The sequence below is a fragment of the Nylanderia fulva genome, unplaced genomic scaffold, assembly GCF_048542155.1.
Source record: "Nylanderia fulva isolate GAGA-0341 unplaced genomic scaffold, ASM4854215v1 Scaffold49, whole genome shotgun sequence".
In the NCBI taxonomy this organism is placed as follows: Eukaryota; Metazoa; Arthropoda; class Insecta; order Hymenoptera; family Formicidae; genus Nylanderia; species Nylanderia fulva.
Genome location: NW_028190576.1, coordinates 354,805 through 380,008, shown reverse-complemented (window position 1 = coordinate 380,008; position 25,204 = coordinate 354,805). Strand labels below are relative to the sequence as shown.

General features: G+C 27.7%; 2 protein-coding genes and 1 long non-coding RNA gene across 5 annotated transcripts; 2 read left to right on the top strand and 1 right to left on the bottom strand.

The window, feature by feature from the left end:
- Positions 1-126: 126 nt before the first annotated feature.
- LOC114940075 (HUWE1-associated protein modifying stress responses) lies at positions 127-9,682 on the top strand. Its single transcript, XM_029314555.2, has 6 exons — positions 127-412; positions 497-1,145; positions 1,412-1,483; positions 2,266-2,437; positions 2,653-2,798; positions 3,151-9,682. Exons 2-6 carry the CDS (start codon positions 953-955, stop codon positions 3,294-3,296), a joined length of 729 nt encoding a protein of 242 aa, XP_029170388.2. The 5' UTR covers positions 127-412; positions 497-952; the 3' UTR covers positions 3,297-9,682.
- Positions 7,282-20,107, bottom strand: Sans (SAM_USH1G_HARP domain-containing protein Sans). 3 transcript variants are annotated; one of them, XM_029314646.2, is made up of 7 exons: positions 19,843-20,107; positions 17,234-17,377; positions 13,209-13,481; positions 12,676-12,943; positions 12,142-12,450; positions 11,275-11,476; positions 7,282-11,125 (listed from the first exon to the last, which is right to left on the bottom strand). In XM_029314646.2, the coding sequence occupies exons 1-7, from the start codon at positions 19,863-19,865 to the stop codon at positions 10,878-10,880; spliced, it is 1,467 nt and encodes a 488-aa protein (XP_029170479.1). In that variant the 5' UTR covers positions 19,866-20,107; the 3' UTR covers positions 7,282-10,877. The 3 variants fall into 3 exon arrangements, with proteins under 3 accessions (XP_029170479.1, XP_029170481.1, XP_029170482.1); XM_029314648.2 differs by having other exon boundaries at positions 12,730-12,943; XM_029314649.2 differs by lacking the exons at positions 17,234-17,377; positions 19,843-20,107 and adding an exon at positions 13,747-13,909.
- Positions 14,326-16,817, top strand: LOC114940124 (uncharacterized). The gene is made up of 4 exons (XR_003821387.2): positions 14,326-14,475; positions 15,217-15,347; positions 15,637-15,744; positions 16,682-16,817. It is a non-coding gene; the product is annotated as an uncharacterized LOC114940124 (long non-coding RNA).
- Positions 20,108-25,204: the final 5,097 nt, after the last annotated feature.

The window sequence follows — 25,204 nt, the reverse complement described above, 5'->3', positions numbered from 1 at the left end:
ATTTTTACTTTAGAAAAAATTACACAATCGACCCCCAGGTGGTAACTGTCCTTTAAATGTGCGCATGCGCATTTAGTCGCGTATGTTTTGAAGAAAATCTAGGTTTACTCTATTATAAAAGGTTATATAGAGGCGCTCGCGTTCCAACATAGAATTTAGTGATTTAGTAAACGTACGTATATGTACATGGTATTTTGTTCGACAGCCAGAAATCTAAGCGCGAGATAATATTTAGTGAGTGTACACATACAAAGAACGAAAATGCGCGATTCATTCTGTGTATCCTTTCCATTGATACGCTACAAGGGGAGCTAAAATTGCATATAGACTCTCCCAAGTGGGACGCCTGTCATTCCTTCCTCTCCTTCCATGGAGTTATTCACCCGGACTTCATATTGAACAGTAATGAAAGGTGCGTGATATATCGAATGATCGTGCATACTCGGGCTACCGAAAGCGAAGTGTATAATTGTAATGGCCGACTTGACTTTTCCAGGCTGATTGTGAGCAAAGCCATGGCGTCCTTATACATGTCGTTTTTGTTACGTCAAGCAACGCGAAAACAAGAGCGTAAGTGAATAATACGAGTGACAGATTGGGTGAAACGCGAGTGTAACGTTGCTGTTATCATCCTCATCATCATCATCAATTATCATCCAAGTCTCGATCGTTCGAGAACGAATGCAATATTCAGGTAATTCGTAGCTGCATATGTATATACGAGCGCACACATGTGTGTGTGAGCTCGAGTAGGTGTGGGCGAGGCGCTCTGGTTCCCTTGTCGCATACGACGACGACGACGAGATCACTCGCGCGCGCGTGTGAGTGCACGTGCATGCGTCGCGTGTGCGTGCCTGCGTGCGTGCGTGCGTGAGGCGAGTGAAGCGAGTCGAGAAGTGAGCGAGTGAACCGAGAGAGCGAGGTGGTGCTAGGATCGCGCGAATCGGCAGCGATGAGCGACGACAGGAGCGAGGATGATCCGATAATGGACCTCTGGTACAGCAACTGGGAACAGCAGTGCGTCGAGGCGCTCGAGTCCGAGCCCGATTACGAGAATCAGTTGCACAACGAGAAGGAGCTCTACTCCCAGCAGATGTGGACAAAATTCCAAACCGCCGCGTCGGCCATCGCCCAGTTGTACAAAGGTGATTCCACGTTCCCAACACGATGTTATTCCCCTCCCTTCTTTCTCGGTGAAAAAAATACTCGGAATTTGTGTCTCGATGACGTTTAGTCGCTACGAACGCGTGGTACTTTATTCAAGTCTCCGCGTCATATCCGTCACGTCGCGAAGGTTACGAGAACGATATCGTTACACATGGCGATCTTTCGTTCTCGGGAGCCTTTTAACAGATTCTACGGATATCATCGATAACCTTTTTAAATTATTCCTTTAAATACCATTTTGCAGACCGTACGCTGGGCGTCTCACTGTGGGTGCCCTTTCAGACTGCCGCTGGTACTGTAACATCATTATACAAAGGTTCGTGTTTTTTGATCTCCCATTGTCAACAATGACCCCTGGAGATAAACGCATGGCCATCCCCACCTTCTCTCTTCGGCCATCTCATTTTCTCGTGCCGTAGCGCTTTGAAGCGCTTCTCTGTACATTTAATCATTTGCCATCTCGCACCTTTAGTCTGTTATACTTGAAATATGACCGTCATTTACGAAGTTGCATATAAGCATCTATAATGGCTGACCACATTCAGGGTCAGCTGTTACTGAACAATGAATGCAATTTTATATTATTAATAGCGAAAAATCAGAAAATGTCGATGTACCTTTATTCTAATTTTTTTTATGTGTATAGATTTTTGAAATATATAATTTTATGAAATATATAAATATATAATTTTATTGCATTATATAATATAAAGTTAGCTTGTTTGTGTAAATTATTATAAGTCGAAATTATTTTTAAGCTTGTTTAGCAATTTAATTTTAAATCACTGCAATGTCTACATATAAAGATTTTTGACAAGTCATTACAAAATATATCTATATATATATATATATATATATATATATATATATATATATATATATCTGTACTTTTATATATAATATGTATATGTTTTTTGGCAAACTATTATTATAACTTTTCATATATAGCAAATAATGAGAAAGCCACTGTTCATGTTTGTAACATTCATATCTTTTTATTTATACAAGCAAAATATGCTTTTGACTACTTGTTTCAGAAATATGTTATGTAAAATTTCTTTATATGCGTCTGTAATTAACAAAAAATTGTTTAAACAGATTCGGTGGATTGTATGAGGCGATGTAGTGATCTGGGAGTGGAAATGGGCAAACAGAAACACTGTAAAGAAATAATGAATTGGGCTAGAAAAAAAAGACGTATGATTCGCAGGGAAGATCTTCTTGCATATCTTGCTGGAAAGCCACCACCACCTCGACCACATCCACATAGGTTTGTCTTCACTATGATTTATTTTGAACATATTAAATTTGAAAGTTACCATCATGCAATCACATTTATGCAGATTTGTCTTCTTTATTTTAAATGTTCTTTATTATTAAATTGAACTATTGTATATGTTGGCATTATATATATATATTATATTTTTTTAATTAACAAATAAATAATATTGATTGTTTTTTAATTAATATGATGCAATATCACAGGAGTTCACCTAAACCTCGTATGATGGTATGTGGTTCTCCATCGTCGCAGAGTCAAACGCCAAGTATGGTTATTGCTTCAGCACCACCAACAGGCAGTGAACCAGATCCTGAATTACATACATTTAGGGAAGCCATTGCATTATCTGGTATATATATATTCTATCTTCGAATTTAATTCTTTAATCTTTCTTCTAATTTAAAATCATTACATCTTATAAGTTTTTTACTCCTGACTGCTGCCAACCATAGATTGGCAAAAATGAGGAAGCATTTTACATTTAATGATGTTATACTATTTATCATGCATATATTAAAGAAAAAACTAAATAGCAATATTTTTTTAGTTTTTATTTTTTAATTATTTTTAGTTGTCTTTTAACATCTATAGTAAAGCATAAAATAAAAATATTATAATTACAATAATACAGAACAGATGTACATTGAACAAGGTACTTATAATAAAATTTTATATGTATTAGAAATATTGTATTTTTCCAGGTTCTCCAGTATCTCGACGTAGCGGAAGACAAGCCGAATTATCGGCTTTTATTAACAACGAATTGGCTCGACATCATAAACGACCCGCTTCGCATGACGTGGATATGGGATCACCCACGCACAAACGTACGCGTACTACACTGTAACGGCGCGCGATGCGTATGGTAGCTTTACTCTCTCGCTCCCTGTTGATTAATCAACCCGACTAATGACTAATAACTTAGCTCCTCTACATAACTCCCGGTTATGTGTTAATCATTGGAGGAAACCGGTAGTGGTTCACACTGCCAGGTAAGTACGTTCGTATATATCTCCAAGCTTCTGCTGCCGATCTCGATTTATATCATGTTCAAAATCACTTAATCTCTTGAAATTCTTATGCTTGTACAGTTAGTTCTGACCGACGCATATAACTTATAATTTACATTCAGAGTCACAGAATATGTATATATATTTGTGAAATGTTTATTTTGGTAATATATTGGCAAAATATTGGCAAAATATTATTAATATTATTAATATTATTAGCTTGTTTTCTGTTTTTGCACTGATGAATTAGTGTACACTGGTGCACAGTTCAGCCAATGCAGGAACAAAAAATAAGCATATAGTTTACACATGCAAAAATGTGTTTATATATATATGTTAGATTTATCAAAATTTAGAAACTATTATGCATTTTGTTATATTTGTGTATACAAAATTAAAGAAACGAGAGCGCATAACTACGTTATTTTACGTCTTAATATTGTTCAAAGTACCCACAATTCTTTAATTTCTTACATGTAAAAATATACAAGACTATTATATTGTTGATCTGTAAATTTATTAGAAGAATTAATATATGACGCTATTCAAAATGTTAAGTCTATATAAACATACATATATCAATATGTATATTCAAATTTACAGTGAATAATAAGCATCTTGGTATTTGTTAATCAATTTTGTTATTTTCTTATAAATTCTACATTATTTTGCTTCCTTATATAATAAATAATTAAAATTTTTAATCGATGAAATAAGAATATTTTTACGTTATTTCAAAATTAATAGTTTATGGCAAAATAAAGCAAAAAAATAATTGTAAAATATTTGTTTTTGCATTAAGATTCCTGGCTCTCTCACTGATATTATATTATATTCTGATGTTAGAAATAAAAAAATTATATAAGTTTTTTTTCTTAAAATACATTGAGATTAATTTTTTGTATGTTGCCACTTATATTTGCTAATATAAATTGGTAAAGTATACTAAAGACTTTACATTTTGTAGATTAATAAATTGCTACATAAATCTTGGCAAATTGTTATAAGATATATTTCTATTGGAAATGTAAGGCACATGCAGATAAATTATATATATTTATTAATAAAAAATAGTTTTTATAGTAGTAGAATAGTGATATAATAGTAGAATACTATAAAATAGTATTTAGTAATATAGTAATATTTTATTAATATTATTGAATATATAAATATGTATACAAAAAACTAATTTATTTTAACATATAGAAGGAAAATTTTTATTCATAGATTTTAATTTTCTGTTTCTAAAATTATGATTAATGCGGCAGTGAGAGAATAGGAGTAAACACTTTTAAAGTTTTTGTTCATTATAATAGTAATTTTTAGATAATAAAAAGTCATACGATTATGATATACATAAAATTTTCGATTTTTTGGTCACATTTTGTTTCATTTAACAGTTATCAAAATTAGCCCATTTATTCTATTGTTAAAATATTTCTGAATATTAAATTTGAACTTTTATTATATATTTGTATTATATAATTATATAAAAAATATAAATAATATATATTTACAGTATATGTACATATATGTGTATGTGTGTGTATGCTATTTTTCTCGTTTGGTGTTTATTTATACATTTTTTGCATTGTTTTCTGGACATTTTACGCTCTCATTTCATCATGTGCATCATAAATGAAAATTATTATTGCGTGATTTTTTGGTTTTAATTTTGCGTGGTCAGACTTTTATGTTACTGAAATAATGATTATTTATCAATTCAAAGTTACGAGATATAATATCGACATTTCAAGAGAAATATAAATATATAATTCAAAATATTTAATGAAACATTTTATTTCTTAACTCTATATGAAATGCAGTAGATATGAATATTACGAAAATATAATCGATAATATCTCTTGACGAGATCTCATTGCAAGAGCAAAGAAGTCTTATTATGATAAACCAAATTTCTAATATAAGATCACATTTGACAAGCAAGATAAAGGGCAAAATAAAAGGCAGGTAGGCACGTGTAATTAATTTATTATAACAAATTAATATCAATATAGCAAGGAAAAAGTCATGGGATAATATAACTATGATTTATCCTTTCTTAAAACAAGAAGAGACCGTCAAAAAGATATCAAGCTTTTTACATCCCGTACAAAGGTCTACGTTAATACAAAAATTGGATTTAATACTTCTTAGCTCCATAAAGACATAACGCATGTTCACTCACTAAAAACTTCTGCAAAACGTAGACTTTGTTAGGGTAGATGAGATAATGATTCCATTGTATATGTATGTATATGTGTGTATATGTACACACATATATATATACATATAGAAATATAGCAATGTATTTAATGGAAAAAGAAAACGCTTAACGATTGTGCGTTTAACATTTTGTGCCAGAGAGTGAGAGCCCCATACATGTCCAATATGAATATGGTTGATTGTAAATGTACATTATTTCTAGCTAATATGTCCTACATTGCTTCTATTTGAATTTTCGAGGACTTTAAAAATCGATTTACATTATATGATACAATAAAAACAGTCGTATATTTACTATACTGTAAAAGTTATGATAATGGTAATTTTCATTTTGATTTTAATTTAAAAAACTTAAAATTGAGTAAAAATGTTTAAAAATATTGGTTACATAAAAGAGATTTGGTCTTGCATGTTTCCTTATTAGATGTGAAAGGGAAAGAAGAATAAAAAATAACACTGACTTTAAGGATTTATTAGATGTTAAGAAGAAAAAAAGTTTTAAAGAAATTTACAGTTATACAATTCGTTATATTATTTATTTTTGAATTATTGAAAGAAATAAAGTAAAATAAAATTTTATAAATATCAAAATTAACAAAATATTATTTTATTTTAAAATTACATCTAATTTCGCAAAATAGTATTCAATCAAGGAGCTTTAATAGAAGAATATAATAAAAAAAAATACATTTCAGATTATAAAAATTCACTCTCCCATTTTTGTACTTAAATATCGCGTCTGAAGTTATTTTAAATTATTTGTCTGAAGTTATTTTAAATTATTCGACAATGATACGATAAAATATTTTCACGATACGATAAAATATTTTCTTCAATTAATATTCGAAATATCATATTGTTCTTAATCTTTATCTTTACATGTCATTATCAATTTAACATAACGCATATGTTTATATACGTCACAGAAAATCGTATCTTATCATGTTATAATGTATCATGCTATATTGTGTTATATCATATAATGTACATCAATTTTAAAGCTACTGATCCATTATTAAATTATGATGTTTAAAATGAGAAGTCATACATATTAATCATATAAATTCTTTTAGAAAATATGTCGAAATAAATCATTAATTTCTTAACATGCTCGCGCGTTTGATAATACAGATTAATAAAATATATCAAAGGCTCTTTCTCTGTTTTATAGATAAATAAATAGCTCTAAAATAGTAACTTTAATGAAGTTCATAAAGGTTATTTTTACTTTGAAGAAATATATGCACCCGGAAAAAAATTTTTATATATAATTATATATAAATAATTGTATAATTATACATATGATCGTAAAATTATATGTGAAATATGTCTATTTTTATACATAATTATATAAATTTATATATAAATTATAAGGATTCATATATAATCATGTCAAATTATATATGAAACATATATTTATGTATATGAAAAAATACTTATTTATTATATATACAAATTTATATAATCAGAAAAAAGCATTTTTATCTAATTATGTGTGGTCACATTTCATATATAATTTTGCGATTATATGTATAATTTTATATATTTCTATATAATTTTATATTGTTATATATAAAAAAATTTTTCCTAGGCAGATGACATACATGCACATTTATTAATAATAGAATAGAGTTTTTAATCAATATATTTTATCAATTTATATTATTGAACGCATATACGTGTAAGGGAAAGGTAATTAATTTAGACGTATGCCACAAAAAAAATTACAAGTGTGATTTCTTATATTTGATGTTTATAATTTAATATGGCTGAAATAAGAGAACTTTGGCTGCAGACAAATCAACAGAATTGCTATTCGTGCTTACCGAATTCGATTTATATAAGTGCAAGATTTACTTTTATAGCTTAATTGATCTGCAATAGTCATACCGTTCTTCGAAAATCACATAGAAGTCAATTTGTATTTCGTTTCTTTGTAAGATTATTCGAGCGTCATTTATATGAAAGGGATAAAATTGTTCAGTTGTAAATATAGCACATATGCTAATTACAATAAACATAGATATATCGCTAATAATTAATATCATTACTAGTATTAACTAATATGCGATAGCTTTAACAATGATATTTATCAGTAATATCGTGCGATCGGCAATTAGCAAAATGTCGAGGGTTTTTTACCCTCAATTACATTTTTCTGGACGAGATTGATGACGATACGTCAATCTCGCGTCAGTGAGAATACACAGTAACCGTGGAGAATTTATTTTTTGCGAACGAACCATTTATATGTCTATTGTATATGCAGATCATGGAAGGAAGGCGTTGCTTTCACGATGATGTAAAAAGATCGATTGAAAAATTTGTACGTTTGCATCGTTTTTAACACGTTTCTTCCTTCCAGCTCATTTCAGCGCTGTCAAAAATATTTTCTGTGTAAATGTCGTTCTTTTCGTAACTCTATGATAGAAGAAAGTAATACATTACTTATTGTTAGGTATATATATATATATATATATATTTATATACAATCATATATATATATATATATATATCTATATATATATATATATATCTTATGCGAAGATGCCATACTTAGGTACACTTTACATAAGCGAGCGCACCAAATTCGACACAGTGATGTCGAGGCAACTTTACAAACAAATCAATTTTCGTTTCCGTTTCATGTATTCGTAATGCTGTATAATTGAAACATCTGTTCTTGATTTATTTGGGAAAAAAATTCGAGAATTACTTTCTCAAATTATATTTACGAATACTATTGAAGGATACGAGATAGAGTTATTCTTTACTTATATATAGCTTTTTACTCTCTTCCGAAAATTACAAACTAAGATCGATGATAATTATTATATGCTCCTTTTTTAGCGAGTAAGTTTTCGTTAATGACTTGAATATTAACAGATTTCATCGATGTAATTGGCATTTTCCCATCTTGCGTAATAAATGAACAATGCGTACGAGACGACACTTTGAGATCAGCGAAAATTTTCCCACATGTGAGGAGCTTTCCCTTTCTCATGGAAGAATTATCTCGTCGGAAATCTGCGGGCCATTATAAGATAATATATTTACAGATACAATGCGTCGAGCAAATTTGAAATTAAAATTGTTTTGATGATTAAGATATTATTTTTAAATTTATGTACAAGAAACAAATATATGTTATGTAATTTTGAAAAAATTATATTTTAAAATTGGTGTTAAAAATCGGTTTTTGATATAATTTAATACAATTTGATAGTTTCGACAAACTAAGCTTGTATGAAGTTATGTTAAGCCAATCGAGTATAAAAGATATTTATGTCAAAATGCGAAAAAAATATCTTCTTATGTTTCTATAAGTATAACGATATATTTATATGAAAATATGTAAATGTATAATAATATAATGATGGAGAGATGCGTTTAACAGATGTCTCTAAGAAACACAGACTAAAAATCTAAGAACTAAGTCTCTAAGAAATATATACTTGAAAATATAATGAAATTCCCCCAATATACAAAATCTCTTCTCCCTCAATGTAATAGTATATTCATAAGTTAAAAAATGAAGATGAAGAGAGTGAAGAGGAATCACTTGTGTATTATATTTTTCACAATTATATTGTATTTCGTACAATTCATAACGCGTAGAAACGTATAAACATACGTTTGATAAACGCAAAGCACCAAAAAATTTTTTACGAGCGTTTCTTCTTTGCTTCCTTTATTATTCTGATGCACATTACTGCAAGTTGCATTGGTGCACTTTTGCAAAAATGAGTGTACATGAGACTTGCACGAATATAACGCCTTGGACACGAATAATACGTTCATAATAAGGCGTGAAATGGTGCTGTTACTTTCTTGCGAACATAAGAAGCTTGTATATTTTTGCGCCTCTTGTTTGTAAGATAATCATTTACAAATAAATCACGAGAGAAAGAAGCTCCTCGTGGTCGTTTTCCTGTCCACGTTATAATTATTGTTACATTTTTTTTGTTCCGAATAGACTCTCGTACATCTATACATACTTTATTGTTATATATTCATTTTGTACATTTTTTATTGTCATGCATTCATTTTGTACATCCAGATGTATATTTTGTACATCTTCTGCTATTTGTGGATATAATGTGCATTATACATGATGTTAGAAAGTTAATATATATGTATAATACTATAATCTCTAATTCATATCTTAATAATTATCAATACTTTCTCACTTAAGTTTGAGATATGATTATAAAAATCATAATTCACTATACAATTATTATCATTTAATAGATCAGATTATTTGAAATATATTTATCGTTTATTATTATTATTATTATTATTATTATTATTATTGCTTGTAAGAATCATATTTTTTAAAAATAATTCCGCTTTACGCATAAAAGAAGGAACGTTTAATGTATTGATTATTACACAATATAAAGTTCGTTAAAATAATATTAAAAATATTTGTAATGTTTAATTTTTTTTTTTCGACGATTTAATATAAATAATTAATGTGTATTAATTATGTTAAACATTTGAGATTTCGTGTATAATTGATGTTAATCTAATTAACTTGTCAAATTGATGTTAAGTATTAGCAGTGATATATTTTATGGCAGTATGTATTGAATTTTTATTATGGCATAAACTGTCTACCTGTTTTATCTTATCTATTATACTTATTGAACTTAGTGAACGAGTGTTTAGAGTTCCTTTTCCTAATTTTCAATACCTTCTTTCTGGCGATTATTTACGATTATTATAATATGTAATAATATGTAATTTAGTCCTCGTCTCCCTCTCCAATAAGATTACTTAAATTTATTATCTTATAATAGTAAATGGTGGAGAAAATATATATGTTGAGTAAACTAAAAACTACAAGGCACAAGGGAGTTCGATATTAAAATTATCTTGATATATGATAAAAATTATATGACAAATTACTAAATTTTTAATGGCGCTACCGATGTATGATTCAAATGATTATATAAATTTAAAATTAATAATAATTTTAATAATTTTTTATTATTTTAATGTTTATTTTTTTATAATTAATTCGATAAATCTTCAAAAAATTCTTTGATATTTGATATTTAATGTTTAAGAAAAATTAAGAATTTTTGTTTTTTATAAATCAATTTATAAACTACTTGTCATACATTTGTAGATGGACGGATAATTTTATCGACGCAATAATCTTCTATGGCTAATTCAATATATTTTGCTTATAGTTTACTGTCCTTAATAACACTCTCCGGCATGCTCAATGCTTTTTTCCGATTTGCGATTGCATTAGTAAGTTTCCGTCTAGGACCAAGCGGAAGTTTGAGGGCTGCTATATCAGTTTCGGTGAGCAGCATTAGAGCTTCTAGATCGATTTGCTCTGATTCCAGGATAGATTGTATAGATGTGAGATTATTGGCGACTAAAAATCTCTGCAAAGGTGTCCATTCCTCATCCGTTTCTTCACTTTCTATTTACAGATAAATTTAACAATGATATTTCATTCTCTTGCAGACAAGGCATAGCAACAGCTAAGGAGGATAATCAATGATCATGTTTCTTTTTATAGAACATGGGTCATCTATTTCAATTGTACTTTGTAAGGTTCGTTTAACTTACCTGAAAGCAGATCCTCGTCCCAGGAACTTTGCCTACGTGCCAAACTACCAGCACTTCCTATACTGATCTCTTCATTATGTCCATTTGGACTAAATTTGTTACTATTTATGGATCCATTTGTAGAACCATTTCCAGAAAGATTGCTGTTTTGTAGTTGAACGTCCATCTGTGTGACTGGCAGATTGTCCAACGTAGATGTTATCTGTCAATAAAAATCATGATTCTGATGCAATAAATATGGAAAAAATTAATTAGTCCATTTTATTATTTTTAATCTATTCGTCGCATAATTATTTATTTAATGCAGCCGATAAATATTTTATAGTGTAATCGTTTAAAGCATTAAGTTCCAATATTTCCATAACAATTCCCATAATAATTTTCGCAACTCATTTCTTTGTTTATCTTGAATCACACACACGATTCAAATGGAATGGAACAAATAATAATTCACTTCGTTATGAAAGAGAACGCAACGGCATAATGCATACCGATTTCTACGAGGTGAATTATATAGCAAAGATAGCCGTGTGAAATTACAATATGTTATACAGTTACATTTATGAGATTAAGATCATTACAATATGTAAGAAGTATTGAATTATAATAATAATAATAGTAAATAAAAGACGTGTTATATGCTACAAATCTTTATCACAGCTGACAATGAATTATATATTTAAAGAAAAAAAAGAGAATGTCTATGTGTGCATATATGTAATTGAAATTATAAAAAATTTTGAAGATTTTTCATTTATGATTTTAGCTTATTATTAATTTTAAGACAAATTTAGAACTAGAGACAAATTTACAACTATTCGTTATAAATTAAATTACGGATTTACAGGTACAAATATTAAGACTAACCGCCCTTCTGAAGGCTACCGAACCGAATCCAGGTCGTTTGAAAATGCTGGCCGGTTCCTGAAGGAAAGCAGTGTCTTTTGCAATGTTCAAATTTTCTTCTTCCCTATTTTCCTCTTCCTCGTCATATATCCTTTCACCTAAGAGATCGGGCGTGCTCTGAGATTTACTCAGAGTACCCCATACATCGGAGATCTTTCCTCTTCTGCCTATATGTTGAGATTCAGTATCATATGTGCCTACGTACATAACTTCAGAATCTCGTCGAACGCCGGTCAGACTTCGAATGGATTTTTTCCCATTCATTTCAACCTATAACAATGGATATATAATGTTATAATTATATAATTTATGAATCATTAAATTAAGCAAAAAGGGGAATTATCATTTATTGCAATATATTTAAAAATTTTTTAAATATACATTTATTATTAATTGTTTTTATTTTCTTATTCTGTCAAAAAGTAATATTATAAAAATTAACTTCATATTTTTTCGTGTAAAAAATTGAATAATTATTTTTCAATTTTTTTTTACCTCTACGACTTTGAAGTCGTTGGCGGCTTTTTTCGCTAAGGCTTTTCGACATACCGTGCTGCTGTGTTTCTTCGTAGTGGTACCAACAATATCGCTAAATGTCGGCGAAGGTTTCATTCGGCCTTTAAAGGTCAATACGCCAGATCGTTGAGAATTCAATTCATTCATTGTGTCGAAGTCCGATCTAGCACGATTTTTAATGAGTTTCTTCTGTTCCTTTTCTGCCCTAAGTTCAGCCATCTTTTGTTTTTTCATGTAATCTTTCAGCCTTATATATAACAGAGAAATATTTTTATAATTAATATTAAAATCCATATATTCAAAATAGAAAACATATAATAAATAATGATAATAAGCTATTGATAAAATATTGATCTTTGATTATTTTTGTAACCAAATAAACTAGTACAGTTATATATTTTAAACAGTATTACATATAAAATATTATTAATAACATTTTCTTATTAATTAGTCATAAATTAAAATCCGGATTATATTCTATATATCAGGTCAATTATTTCGCAATTATATACCTTTTCTCTGCTTCTTTCTCTGCTTTTTCTCGGAGCAACCGACTTTTCTTGCGATTATTTAATTCTTGATCGGCTTGGGCGAGATCTAGAAACTGTAGAATTCTTTCACAACCATTTATCGCTGCAAGTTCTCGGGCGGAGTGTCGATCGATGTCCAATGACCATATATTGCAACCAAATTTCACCAGGAATTTCACGCAGAATTCATGACCCCTCGCCGCTGCCAGATGCAAGCATGTATTACCGAAATAATCAGTCTTGTCCGGATCACCTCTACATTACAATAAAACAATATAACTATAATTATATATATATATACTATATCGAAATAAATATATACGAAACAGATTTTTCAGAGTTCATAAAGAAAAGAAGTATGCAAAATATAAATAAAATATAATTAATAATAATATTAAATATAATATAAAATTTAATAATATATTCAATAATTGTTTATTAAATATAAAGGAAATGTCTTTTCTCTCTCTAAAAAAATTATATCTATATATTATCATATCTGCATACGTTAATTACATACGTGTTCAATAATAGCGTTCGGTGCATCTCATATATATCATTAATATGTGTTTAAAAAAGTACATTAAAAATCTGCACGCATCTGATAATGCATCCAACAATAAACACGAGTGACAAGTGACAACTGATCGAACAGTCGCGCGTAATCAAGATCATAGATAATAATAAGTATAGACTGCGAACTTTATTGTATATTTTCCAATCGTAAATGAAAAATTTTTCTTAAAAATAAATAACTGTGATTGGTCAATCACATCGATCATTAATCGATCGAGATCGATTAAACGAATTTCAGAAATATATATTGAATTTTTTAAACTTATGATTCCTCTTCTATTTTGCATATTATATATATTCTTTACCTTTATATTAAATATCTTCTATTTTTATTTTAAGAAAGAGAGAGAAACTCGTCAAAACTCCCTCTTTTTCTAAGAAGTTAGATATATAATAGTACAGCATCAAATTGAAATGCGCCCTCTATATTTTTGTTATGATCTATGACTGAAGAAGAACCGAGCGATAGACAAAATTCTCGGATTGGCATCACTGTTTTTCGTCGTTTGTCTGTTTTGAAGCTTGTACTTTGTACCCATGCTCACGTCTCTTCTCGCGAAAGTGTTATTTTTCGCGCGTATTTCTTTCCGCACAATTCATTCAGCATCTATCTCTCGACAAGATTTTAGACTTCGGATGCTCACGACTTCATAACATCTTGGAAAAGGCAAAGGTAACTTGTTAATTATGTCGGAAAAGTATCAACTTTTTCATTTCACAGTTATTGTATATATACATATATATATATATATATATATATATATATATATATACAATAAATATATATTATATAATAAATATAAATTATTTATCACAAATATATAATATGCATACTTTTCTATTTTTATATATGTATATATTCTATACTTTTACATTAAGAAACAGAGAAAGGGAGAGAGAGAGAGAGAGAGAGAAAATTACACTCATCCAAACCCAACCTCTCTCTCTTTCTAACAATAATAAGCTAGATAGTGCAATATCTAATTGAAACGCACCCTCTATATTTTACTATGATTTATGGTTCAAGGCGATCGAATGATAGATAAAATTGTTGCGTTGGCAGCACTGCTTTTTGCATATATATAATTTTTAAAAACTGGTACCCGCGTACGCATTTCTTTTCGCGAGTGTAACTTTTCGCGCGTATTTCTTTCCGCACAGTTCAGCATCGATCTCTTATTGATAAGATTTTAGAATTCGGATGCTCACTTCATCTTGGAAAAGGAAAAGGTATATAACTTGTTAATTATGTCGGAAAAGTATTAACTTTTTCATTTTATAGTTGTATATATATAACGCGAGGTAATGACGGAGATCTGATAATTGTGCGGTTAGAAAATAATATTGCGATTTGCTTCGTGTTATGGTTCAATATTTCAAATTATAATTATATATATATTTATTAAATTTTCAGGAATTTTCTGGGTTATATAAGTTTCTGGATGGTTGTACATTTCGGACGGATTTTTCTTGAAATTTGGTGATTCGTTTTCGAAATGAGAAAAATATATTTTAATCGTCGATTTCATCTCACGCAAAAATATGGTATGTATTTATTTATGTTTTCAATTACGTGATATATATATATATATATATATATATATATATAGTAGATTTCTATTACTCATCATATTTAATTATGAAATAAAAAAATTAATAATAATAATTTTTATTTCATAATTAAATATGATGAGTAATAGAGATCTACTTGTGTGATTATATTAGAAATTAACATTGCAATTTACTTTGTGTTATAGTTTGATATTTCAAATTATAATTATAAATTTATAAACTATAAATTATAAATTATAAATTATATTTATTAAATCTTTAGGAATTTACTGGAGTGTGCGGACAAATTTTGGACGAATTTCCCGAAATTTGGTGATATCGATTCGTCTATGAAACAAGAGAAGTGTATTCCAATCACTTTACAAATATGGTATGCATTTATTTATGTGTTTTTAATTATGTGATATATATATATATATATATATATATATATATATATATATATATGTATATACATACATACATACATATATAGAGCTTGCTACTTTATTAGGTATGCGTTGTATTGTTTTTTATTCGTTCGATCACGGTTTCCGCCATCGTGCACTCGATGGACACCTGCAATGCGTACTTCCGGTTCCGCACATATATTATCCAGGCTAGTATAGTAGCAGGACTAAAGGCTTGATGACGGAGAAATAATGCAATTTGAATCGTTATTTTGGTTGCTATAAAGCGCATTCGATAAAAATTCAATAAAAATATATTGTTGAATATATTGTTAAAATTTGTTTGGCTAGATCTTTGATTAGTTCTTCATCTAAACTTTAATTATTTATTATAAATTTATTTTAGATGGCTAGTTGATATCATTTATTAAGTATTATTTTTATTATATTGGATTAATGACTATCGTTGATGCAATGTAATGTGTATCTAATTATAATTATTATATGCATAATATTATACGTGAATATATATATATATAATCTGAATATATATCTATTTTATTTATTGTGTTATACATATATAACATATTTCAAAATCTCTTAATATTCTGATATATTCTTTAGCAGTTTCGAATCATTTTTATTAATGAGGAAGCCAAAAAAGATTTTTATTTACTTTGTATTTTTCAAGTTTTTGCACCCGTTTTGTATTATAAAATATAACAAGGAGATTTATATTTCATTATAAAATTAATTTAATATATAGCTCTGTAATTTTTATTAAATCTATATATTTTTCAATTTAACTTATTCCTTGATATAATCGTTTAAAAAACGAATAATTTATTTAACTATATTTATGTACAGATGTTATAGTTATTATTAATATGATTAATATGATCGTTTTTGATGTTACAGAAACAAGTGTGCAAGTGTGCAAGTGCAAGTGTTCGAGTAGTGTTTGTGATAAACGATTAAAAACATTGAGGAAGTTTCCTGTATTTTGGAGCTGACACGAGCGATGGGTCCCCGCATGTTTGGTGAGCAGTGGTTGAGGTAAGTACTAATTATAAAGCATATATACTAGTGGGGCTGTCGTGTTCATAGGGCACGACGACCTCGTGCTTGATAGGCACATGTGTTTCGTGTGAGTGGATAAAACACGAAGTTACATATTTATATATACATATGTATGTATGTTCTGCCGAATATATTATACTTTGATGCCGAATATATTGCTTTCGTAACTTATAATATGGTCGTGTTGCTGCACGATTTATTCATTTATCACAATATATATGATATTAATCTTACGCATTTGGTTTGCAATAAGTTGCAATAATCAAATACGTTACATGCAGTCAGATGAGAATATCTTGTTACGTGCATTAACTATTAATGTAAAATATGACGTGGATCGTACTTATATATAATTAGGATATAAAAGAAAAATAAGATATGCTTGCATACCCCCTAGTGACTAGCAGTCTTAGGGCATCTATGTGACCTTCGAAGGCTGCCCATAATGTTGGGGTCATTCCTCCTTCATCTCGCGTGTTGCAATCCTTTCTCGTAACTTCTTTCAGAACGTCCAATGCTCCTTCTCGAGCGGCCCTTTGACAAAGAGAAGCCTATGCGTTATACCGTTCTTTGTTCGATCTATCAAATGTTTTTAAATTCAATTTCTTAAATTCGCGGTTCGTATTAAATGACAGTATATTGATATTTATAGAAAATTGCAAGCAAATGAAGATACGATGTTTTTTGACAAATAATATTTTTGTAATTCTTAATCACCAATTTTTATGTATGTATATTATATGTGTTTATATACATATATATTTTGATATAACGAGAACATATTTTTGCTCTTCAAAATACGGTATCATAAAATTCTGTTATGTTATCGTGTGATTTATCGCAGTATTTATCTGATTTAAACCCCGTGTCGGTGTTTTAATTATAATTATCATCACGTTTCTTAAAGAAGAAACGCGGATTTTATCGTAAACAGAAAGCATCGCGAAATATGTATATCCATGTTTCTTAATACCTAATTATTCGCGGCATGTTACTTGTAATATTTTAATTACGATGTAAGTTGTTAAAGTGCTCGCATTAGTAATGTGAGCGTATGAGCATTTGTGTTTTTCTTTTCTTCTTCAATTAGGGAAATTTGGCCATTGAAGGAAATATATATGCAATTTTCGAGGCAAATAAGACACTTTCAGTCTGCTGATGTTGTGTTCTATGAAAAAACGATTTTTGCATATTAGCAAGTATTATTTCTGGGTACTGCATCAATTATGATATCATCAATATATATTATAACATTAAGTAATGAGATTCTCAGTTGTGTAATTAATCCTGAGTAATATAAAAGATACAATGCAAAAATTATATACATATATTTAATTTGAAGAAAAATATTAAAAATTGACTTTTATTCAAAATACTCTAATAATTAAGTAAAAAATTTATTATTTCTCAAACTATAAATCTTCAAAAAATTTATAAAATGATCAAATCTTGGTTTCAAAATAAAATAAATTAATAAGAATATATACAATTTTTATATAAAATGTACTTTATTAAAATATTTATAATTTATTTTGAAGAATTAATATTATATATAAATAAAATATATTTTTGCATTAATTTTTTTGATATTAATTCTTCAAAATGAATGATTAATAAAGTACATTTTGTGCGAAAATTTTACATATTCCCAATAATTTGTTATTTTGAAATTATACTTATACTATAAGATTTGATGATCATTTTAAAACTTTTAAGATTTAGTTTAAGAAATAATATTTTTTTTTACTTAATTTGAAGTATTTTGAATAAAAATAAATTTTTAATATTTCTCTTTAAATTAAATAATGAAAATTTAGACGTTTAAAAAAAGACTTTTATAGACAAAAATTTCGTAATATAAAATATCTTAAAAATTCGACAAAATATATCGTATTGTCCGTAAAATTAGCACATCAATTGTGTGGTACTGCACAGCACTGTTGGTTGGGAGTAAAAGTTAATAGAAACGCTTGGAATTTCTACAGATGATCTGAGCGATAAATTTCTGTGGTGAATGAAATAAGAGCTCTTCTCATGCATAAATTCCGCACGCGCTCTTCCGATGCACACGATACTGTAACAAAGCAGTCTGCAGTCACGATTATTCTGCACTTGTGTAGAGATAACTATAGTTTCATTTTCTTTGATAAGTATATATTTAATAAATCGCATATATTATTTATTGCGATTATCGTCCTTTTTATTTATCTGATAATAAATGTTATAAAAGTATAATACATTATTAAACGTGTCTAACTATTTTAACAACTTATTAGATATCAATTATATTCAATTATATAAATATGAAGAAATCAATTTTTTTTATTATTTTATTCTTGTCCTAGGTGTTTACTACACCTTGACACAATTTTATCATAATGAACTTGATAAAGCTCCGCTTTTTTAAAATAATTTAAGATACTTCGTAAAATACAAATAATAAAATTTATCAAATATAAATAAAAATAAAATTTTAACTGGTTATTTATTGCAAAAAGGAATGACGCAACAGCAAAACTACCAAATAATTAAGATGAGATTTAAAGAGTTTTCTGTCATATTCATGTCAGTAAAATAAAATGTTAAAGAAAAAATTGCATTGTATAAATCCTATCTAATTTATCAATTTCATCAATATTGCGTTTATGAATTTTGATGGACTTATTGTTAGTCGCTGTTCTCCATGCATTCGAATCGCTTCGTCCGATCAGCCGTATAGTCAGACTCAGAGATTTTTTCAATCCCAAGGCGAGTACTTGTCCCACGACATTTCTCTTCACTTTCCGGACTCCAAGACAAGTTCTACGTGGAAGCGCGTGTATAAAACAGGAGCAGAGAAAAAGAGGAGAGAAAGAAAGAGGGAAGGAAGCAAAAGAGGGACAAAGATAGTGAGAGAAAGAGGAAGAAGTACATTCTTGAGATGCAATTTTACGAGCGCACACATATACATAAAAGAATCCTTTAAAAAAGAAAAAAAAACAAAGCAGAGATGCACTCACTTATGAAATCGCTCGGATGACATTTCGCGCGTCTTTCGCTACTTCGCGGATTTAGCTATAGATAACATTGTTCGTTAATTTAAAAAACCGCGTATTGAACGCGTCTTTTTCGCGAATCGGAAAAAAAACGCAGTATGGCGATATGAAACGACACAGCATTGAGGTGAACCGCGTGTCGAGTATTGCGTCCGGCAATGTACTGTTTGAGCGAGCGGCAAGTTACACCTGGGCCGCCAGACTGTGGCCTCCCTCTCGTTCTCCATCCTTCGGCTATCACGTTTCGCTCTGCTGATCCGACAACTTTACCTCTCTCTCGCGTGTACTCCAGACGATTTGCCACCTGCGCAGTTCGGGGCATCATCCACCACCTGAAATTCCTTTCATGCAATACATAAATCGATAAACGCGACTTAGAATCAAATCATTTGCATGGAAAAAATTTTATTTAATTTTTTCATGACCTTTTTTTAAGGAATAAATTAAATTTAATTGAAGAAGAATGTGTGCACTAATAAAATATGTGTATATATTTTGCTGAAGCATGATATATTTTTTATATTTCTTACAAAAAAATTTGATTAAATGCTTCGCATAAATTATACATATATTTAGCTTTAATAAGATAATGACAAAAAATTTTAAAAATCTATTATACTTTTCTTTAACTATGTTATAATTCATGCTTTTTGTTGTATATAAATATGAAAATTCTTTACATTAAAAATAACTAATTGTAAGCAGTGATGAGTGAATATGTAAAATGTCATCTGAGCAATTTTACAAATATATTTTTTTCTTTAAATTCAATTATTTTGTGCGTGATTAAATAAAGAGAAATAGCATTTGATAATAATTTCTTTATTATTTCACATATTTCTCTTGTGAAAGAAACGATGCATTAGAAAAGATCGCGGGTAAAATTCTTTACCGACAATTTTAAAATCCCATATTGTTAGTGATAGTAATTCTCTATAGATGGTGCCATATGTCCATGGTGTGTTTAAATGTTCATTATTTCTTGTTTAAAATACTAGAACAAACACATAATATGTTTCGAATAACATGTCGAATAATATTTTTTGACAGAAATCAGCTGATAACTGTCAAAAATATTAATCGAGTTTAAAATATTATATTATTTAAAACATATTGTTTTACTTTTATAACATATAATTATTTTAAAATTTAATCAACAAATTAATGCTAATTGGTTAATTATTTCTTTTAAAAATATTAAGTGAGTTTAAATAGACTTTATATTATTTTTTGAAATATTAAATTGAGGAATGGCGCGCTCTTTTATTTCTTAATAAGTTAATCATTAGCTGCGATAATTAACTTTTTCAAAATTTTGGAGTACACATATATGAAAAAGTACAATATAAAAACTATTCTATATTATATACTTACATAGGATGCCTAAACAATGCGGAACTCAATTAATATATAGTATATTAGGGATTGAATAAATTAAAAATAAAAACCATATTTGCGCGTACATAAAAATGCTTTATTAAAAAATTATGAGAATGATTTAACGATATAACTGTAATAACTAATATTTAACTCGCGGGAGATGTGTAAACAATAAAGAATTAAATATATATACTTATATTTTTTTTTAAAAAGACGCAGTTTTGATTGATCTAAGAATGTTTTTTTTATTAATATGTTACAACAAGTAGCATGCAAGAATTACACTGACTTAAAAACTTTACACTGATGTTTATCTGTTTCAACATGTCGTTTATGAATTACATATAAGAACTATAACTGGTTGCATTTTATATACGAAAAATTTTAAATTCCAAAAAGATATATTGTTGCGAACAATATCGTTAAATTCCTTGAAAAAATTAAAATAATTTTAGTAAGATTTGGTTGTTTGTTGCGATTAGTATTGCAAGAAATGATTCAAATAGTTTATATTTTTCATCGATGTATTAATTAAATTATCAACGTGAAAGTTGTAAATTAATTTTTTATTCTTATATGAAAATTGTTATCAAAATATTGAAGAGAATATATATATATATATATATATATATATATATATTTATAATGTTTTCTTAGATTATACAGATTTACATAATGTTGATAATACACTTTAGAATGCCTCAGGCAGTAAGACTTATTCACAAAGGTCTTCAATACAATTGTGTTTAAAGGATTTAACTTTTTGTTTTGTCGTATGCGCAAGAAAAAGTATACATTATTTTATTTTAATATTTTTTATTTTTATTAATTTTGACAGTTTCAATTTTGTTCGTAATTTATTTATTTATTTTTTCAATTTCAAATAGTATTGCGTTAATCAGAGCATATTTGTGCAAGAAATATCACTCCATCATAATGTTTCTTGAGTTATATCTTGATCACAGTTCGATTATGTTTAATATGAGTTATACATTTAATATATTTGCTCTACAATAGTACCTATTGATACAACTTAACATTTTATTATGTTAAAATCGCTGTTTTTATAAGTATATAAGCCATTTCAACAAGGAGTTAAAAAATTATGAAAGACTATTATTTGATACTTGATACATTAATTTTTACATCTCTGGTAGAAAAATACCAGACAGCGCTTTAAGAGAAATATTATTTTTATACATATTGATATTGAATTTATTAATTATTCCCAGTGAGAAATGATGGCCGAATCGACATCGATTCGTCGTTGAATCGATGTCAAATTGATCGAATCGACCAATCATTTCTCGCTGGGTTAATGTATTAATCAATAATATATATTGCATATATAATAATTACTTTTTTATTATATCATCTTTTTTGATACTGTTTTTTATATTTAAAACCAGCAGTGTGTGTGTATTTGGAACAAAGATATATTATATCATTTTTTAATAGATTTAAGATTTTAACAGATGTTAGATCATACCCATCAAATAATCTTAAATAATGCAATATGTTGTGTATGATCTTTGATTTTAATTTTAATAACAGATTTGTCAATTTCAAGTTAAATTGTTTTTTTTTTAAATACAGAGAAAGGCATTTTTTTATTCTTTTATTTCCAAATTGTAGATATTAAAAAAAAAAAAATTACCATAAAAATTAAGAGTTTGTTTAATTAAATTTAGACAGATTTTTTTTTATTAAAAAGTGTTTAAGATTTGATTATCACATATATGAGATTTGATTTTGAATACTAAAATAAAGAAGTTGAAAAAATTTTTAAATTTATATTAAATATTTATAAAAAAAGTTCAAAATTTTATATTATAAATTTTTAAGTATTTTAATGGTTATGTAAGTGTATATTTAACAGAGTGATTTATTATGTACGAAGTCGAAAGCGTTTTCGAAGGCAATGTTATGTTGGAGTTTTTTTTCTTGTGATTTTTTTACGCTCTTTTTCTTCTTATTAATTCTTTACACGTATGTATATATTGATCGAGGTATTAATTCTTTACACGTATGTATATATTGATCGAGGTATCGTGATTTTTGCAATAAAATTTTTCTATTACTTAACGGTTTCACATAGACAATCTCGATCTTTTGAGCATTGTGCATTTGTTTTTATGTGCCAGCATAATCTTTTGTTTATGCCAAATTATTAAACTCTCCAAAAGCTCTAAATTAATGCGGTTTCTCTATTCACAATTCATAATAGAGTATTACAAAATCTTGTTTCGTAAAAATTTATTATATTTAAAATATGATAAATAATGTGATATTTATTTATACAATCTTTAAAATAAGCATTTGTAAAGAAATATAGAATTAAAATTAAATTGAAAAATATATTTAGCGAGAATATATACCATAGAATATATATAGAAATATTCGATCGATAGAAATAAATTATAAACAATTTGCGATTAAAAATGTAAAATCTCAAAAGATAATGCTGTCTATTTTAAAATAAAAATAAGCATTATTATTGAATAGTATATTACAATTACCTTTTTTTATATAAGATAAATTAATTTCTCTCAAACGCAAAAACATATTTTTCTCAAATCAGAATATTGATCGTATAAGTTTTGCTTAGAGATAGAAAGATAATCAATGAAAATTTTTTAATATTTGTCAAAATTTTGATCATGTAAATATATATTCGAATATTAAATATTCGAATTTTTAAAACAATGAGATTTTTATAGTACAAAATTATAAGATTAGCAAACACAGAAAACGGAGAGAGAAAAATTTACTGAGAATTTTATATGATCGATAATGGACACTTAAATCAATTTTTGTAGTCTTTGTTTTCGTCGAGTTAATACATTTTGCTGTTTAGATATAAAAATACATTACATGCGCGGGGCTACGTCGTTATTTAATTAAGAACAATTGTTATATATCAAATTTTCCATTTCGCCTAAATCTTTGTATTCCATTTTTAATTAAGTGAGTCAAACAAGTGATTTTTTGAGTTTCTGGAATGTGTATACATAATTCATCGATTACATGTTTAGTGAAGACGTATAGAATAGGCCACAATCGCGTGCAAACGCATTAACAACAGATTGGAAGAAATCTGAGATCTATATAAGTTTTCATAAATACTTATGTTTTGTTTTAAGGAGCGCTTTATTGACTTCAAGAAGAGATTTAAAGATACTTTTGATGATGTTAACACCCTTTTAATGATGTTAGATAAGATCCATATTAATTCACATCCGTTATTTAAAAAAAAAATTTTTACTTTTAATAATATATTAAATATGAGCTATTTCTAATATTTATTTTCTACAACAATATGTTTTGATCTGCAAATACAACCTGAAAATACAAAATAAAATTCTGCAAAAACTTAATTTGCAAGTACTTGCATTTAAAATTCAAGCATATGAACAGAATTTATATATAAAAAAAGAAATTATATTACGTGCATAAATGTACAAAAAATAGCTTATTTCTCTTTCTGGAATCTAAGAACACTTCATATTTTAGAAAATAATTAATCCATGCTTTTATTTGAAAAACAAATGTATTTTTTTCACAGTATTTTATTAAAAATATCAAATGCGATAATCTTAAAGAATATTATTGCAGATAATTGGATTTTGTAATCAATAAAAATATTGAAATTTTTATCACACTTCTCATGTAGATTTTATACAAAAATTTTTAAAATCTTTTTTATTGCTACAAAATTACTTCAAATTAACTCTTTAAAAAATATAAATCGACATTTTTTAAATACGAATAAATTAATGAAATAATTTAAACATAATGAAAATATATACATGTATGCGGATTTAACAATATAAAAAATATAAAAAAAGATAATATATAATATTGACATCAAAAATATCTTTATTTTATCTTTCTACTATATACGTAATACATATTTTACTGATCCGTATCCTTTTCAAAATGATTA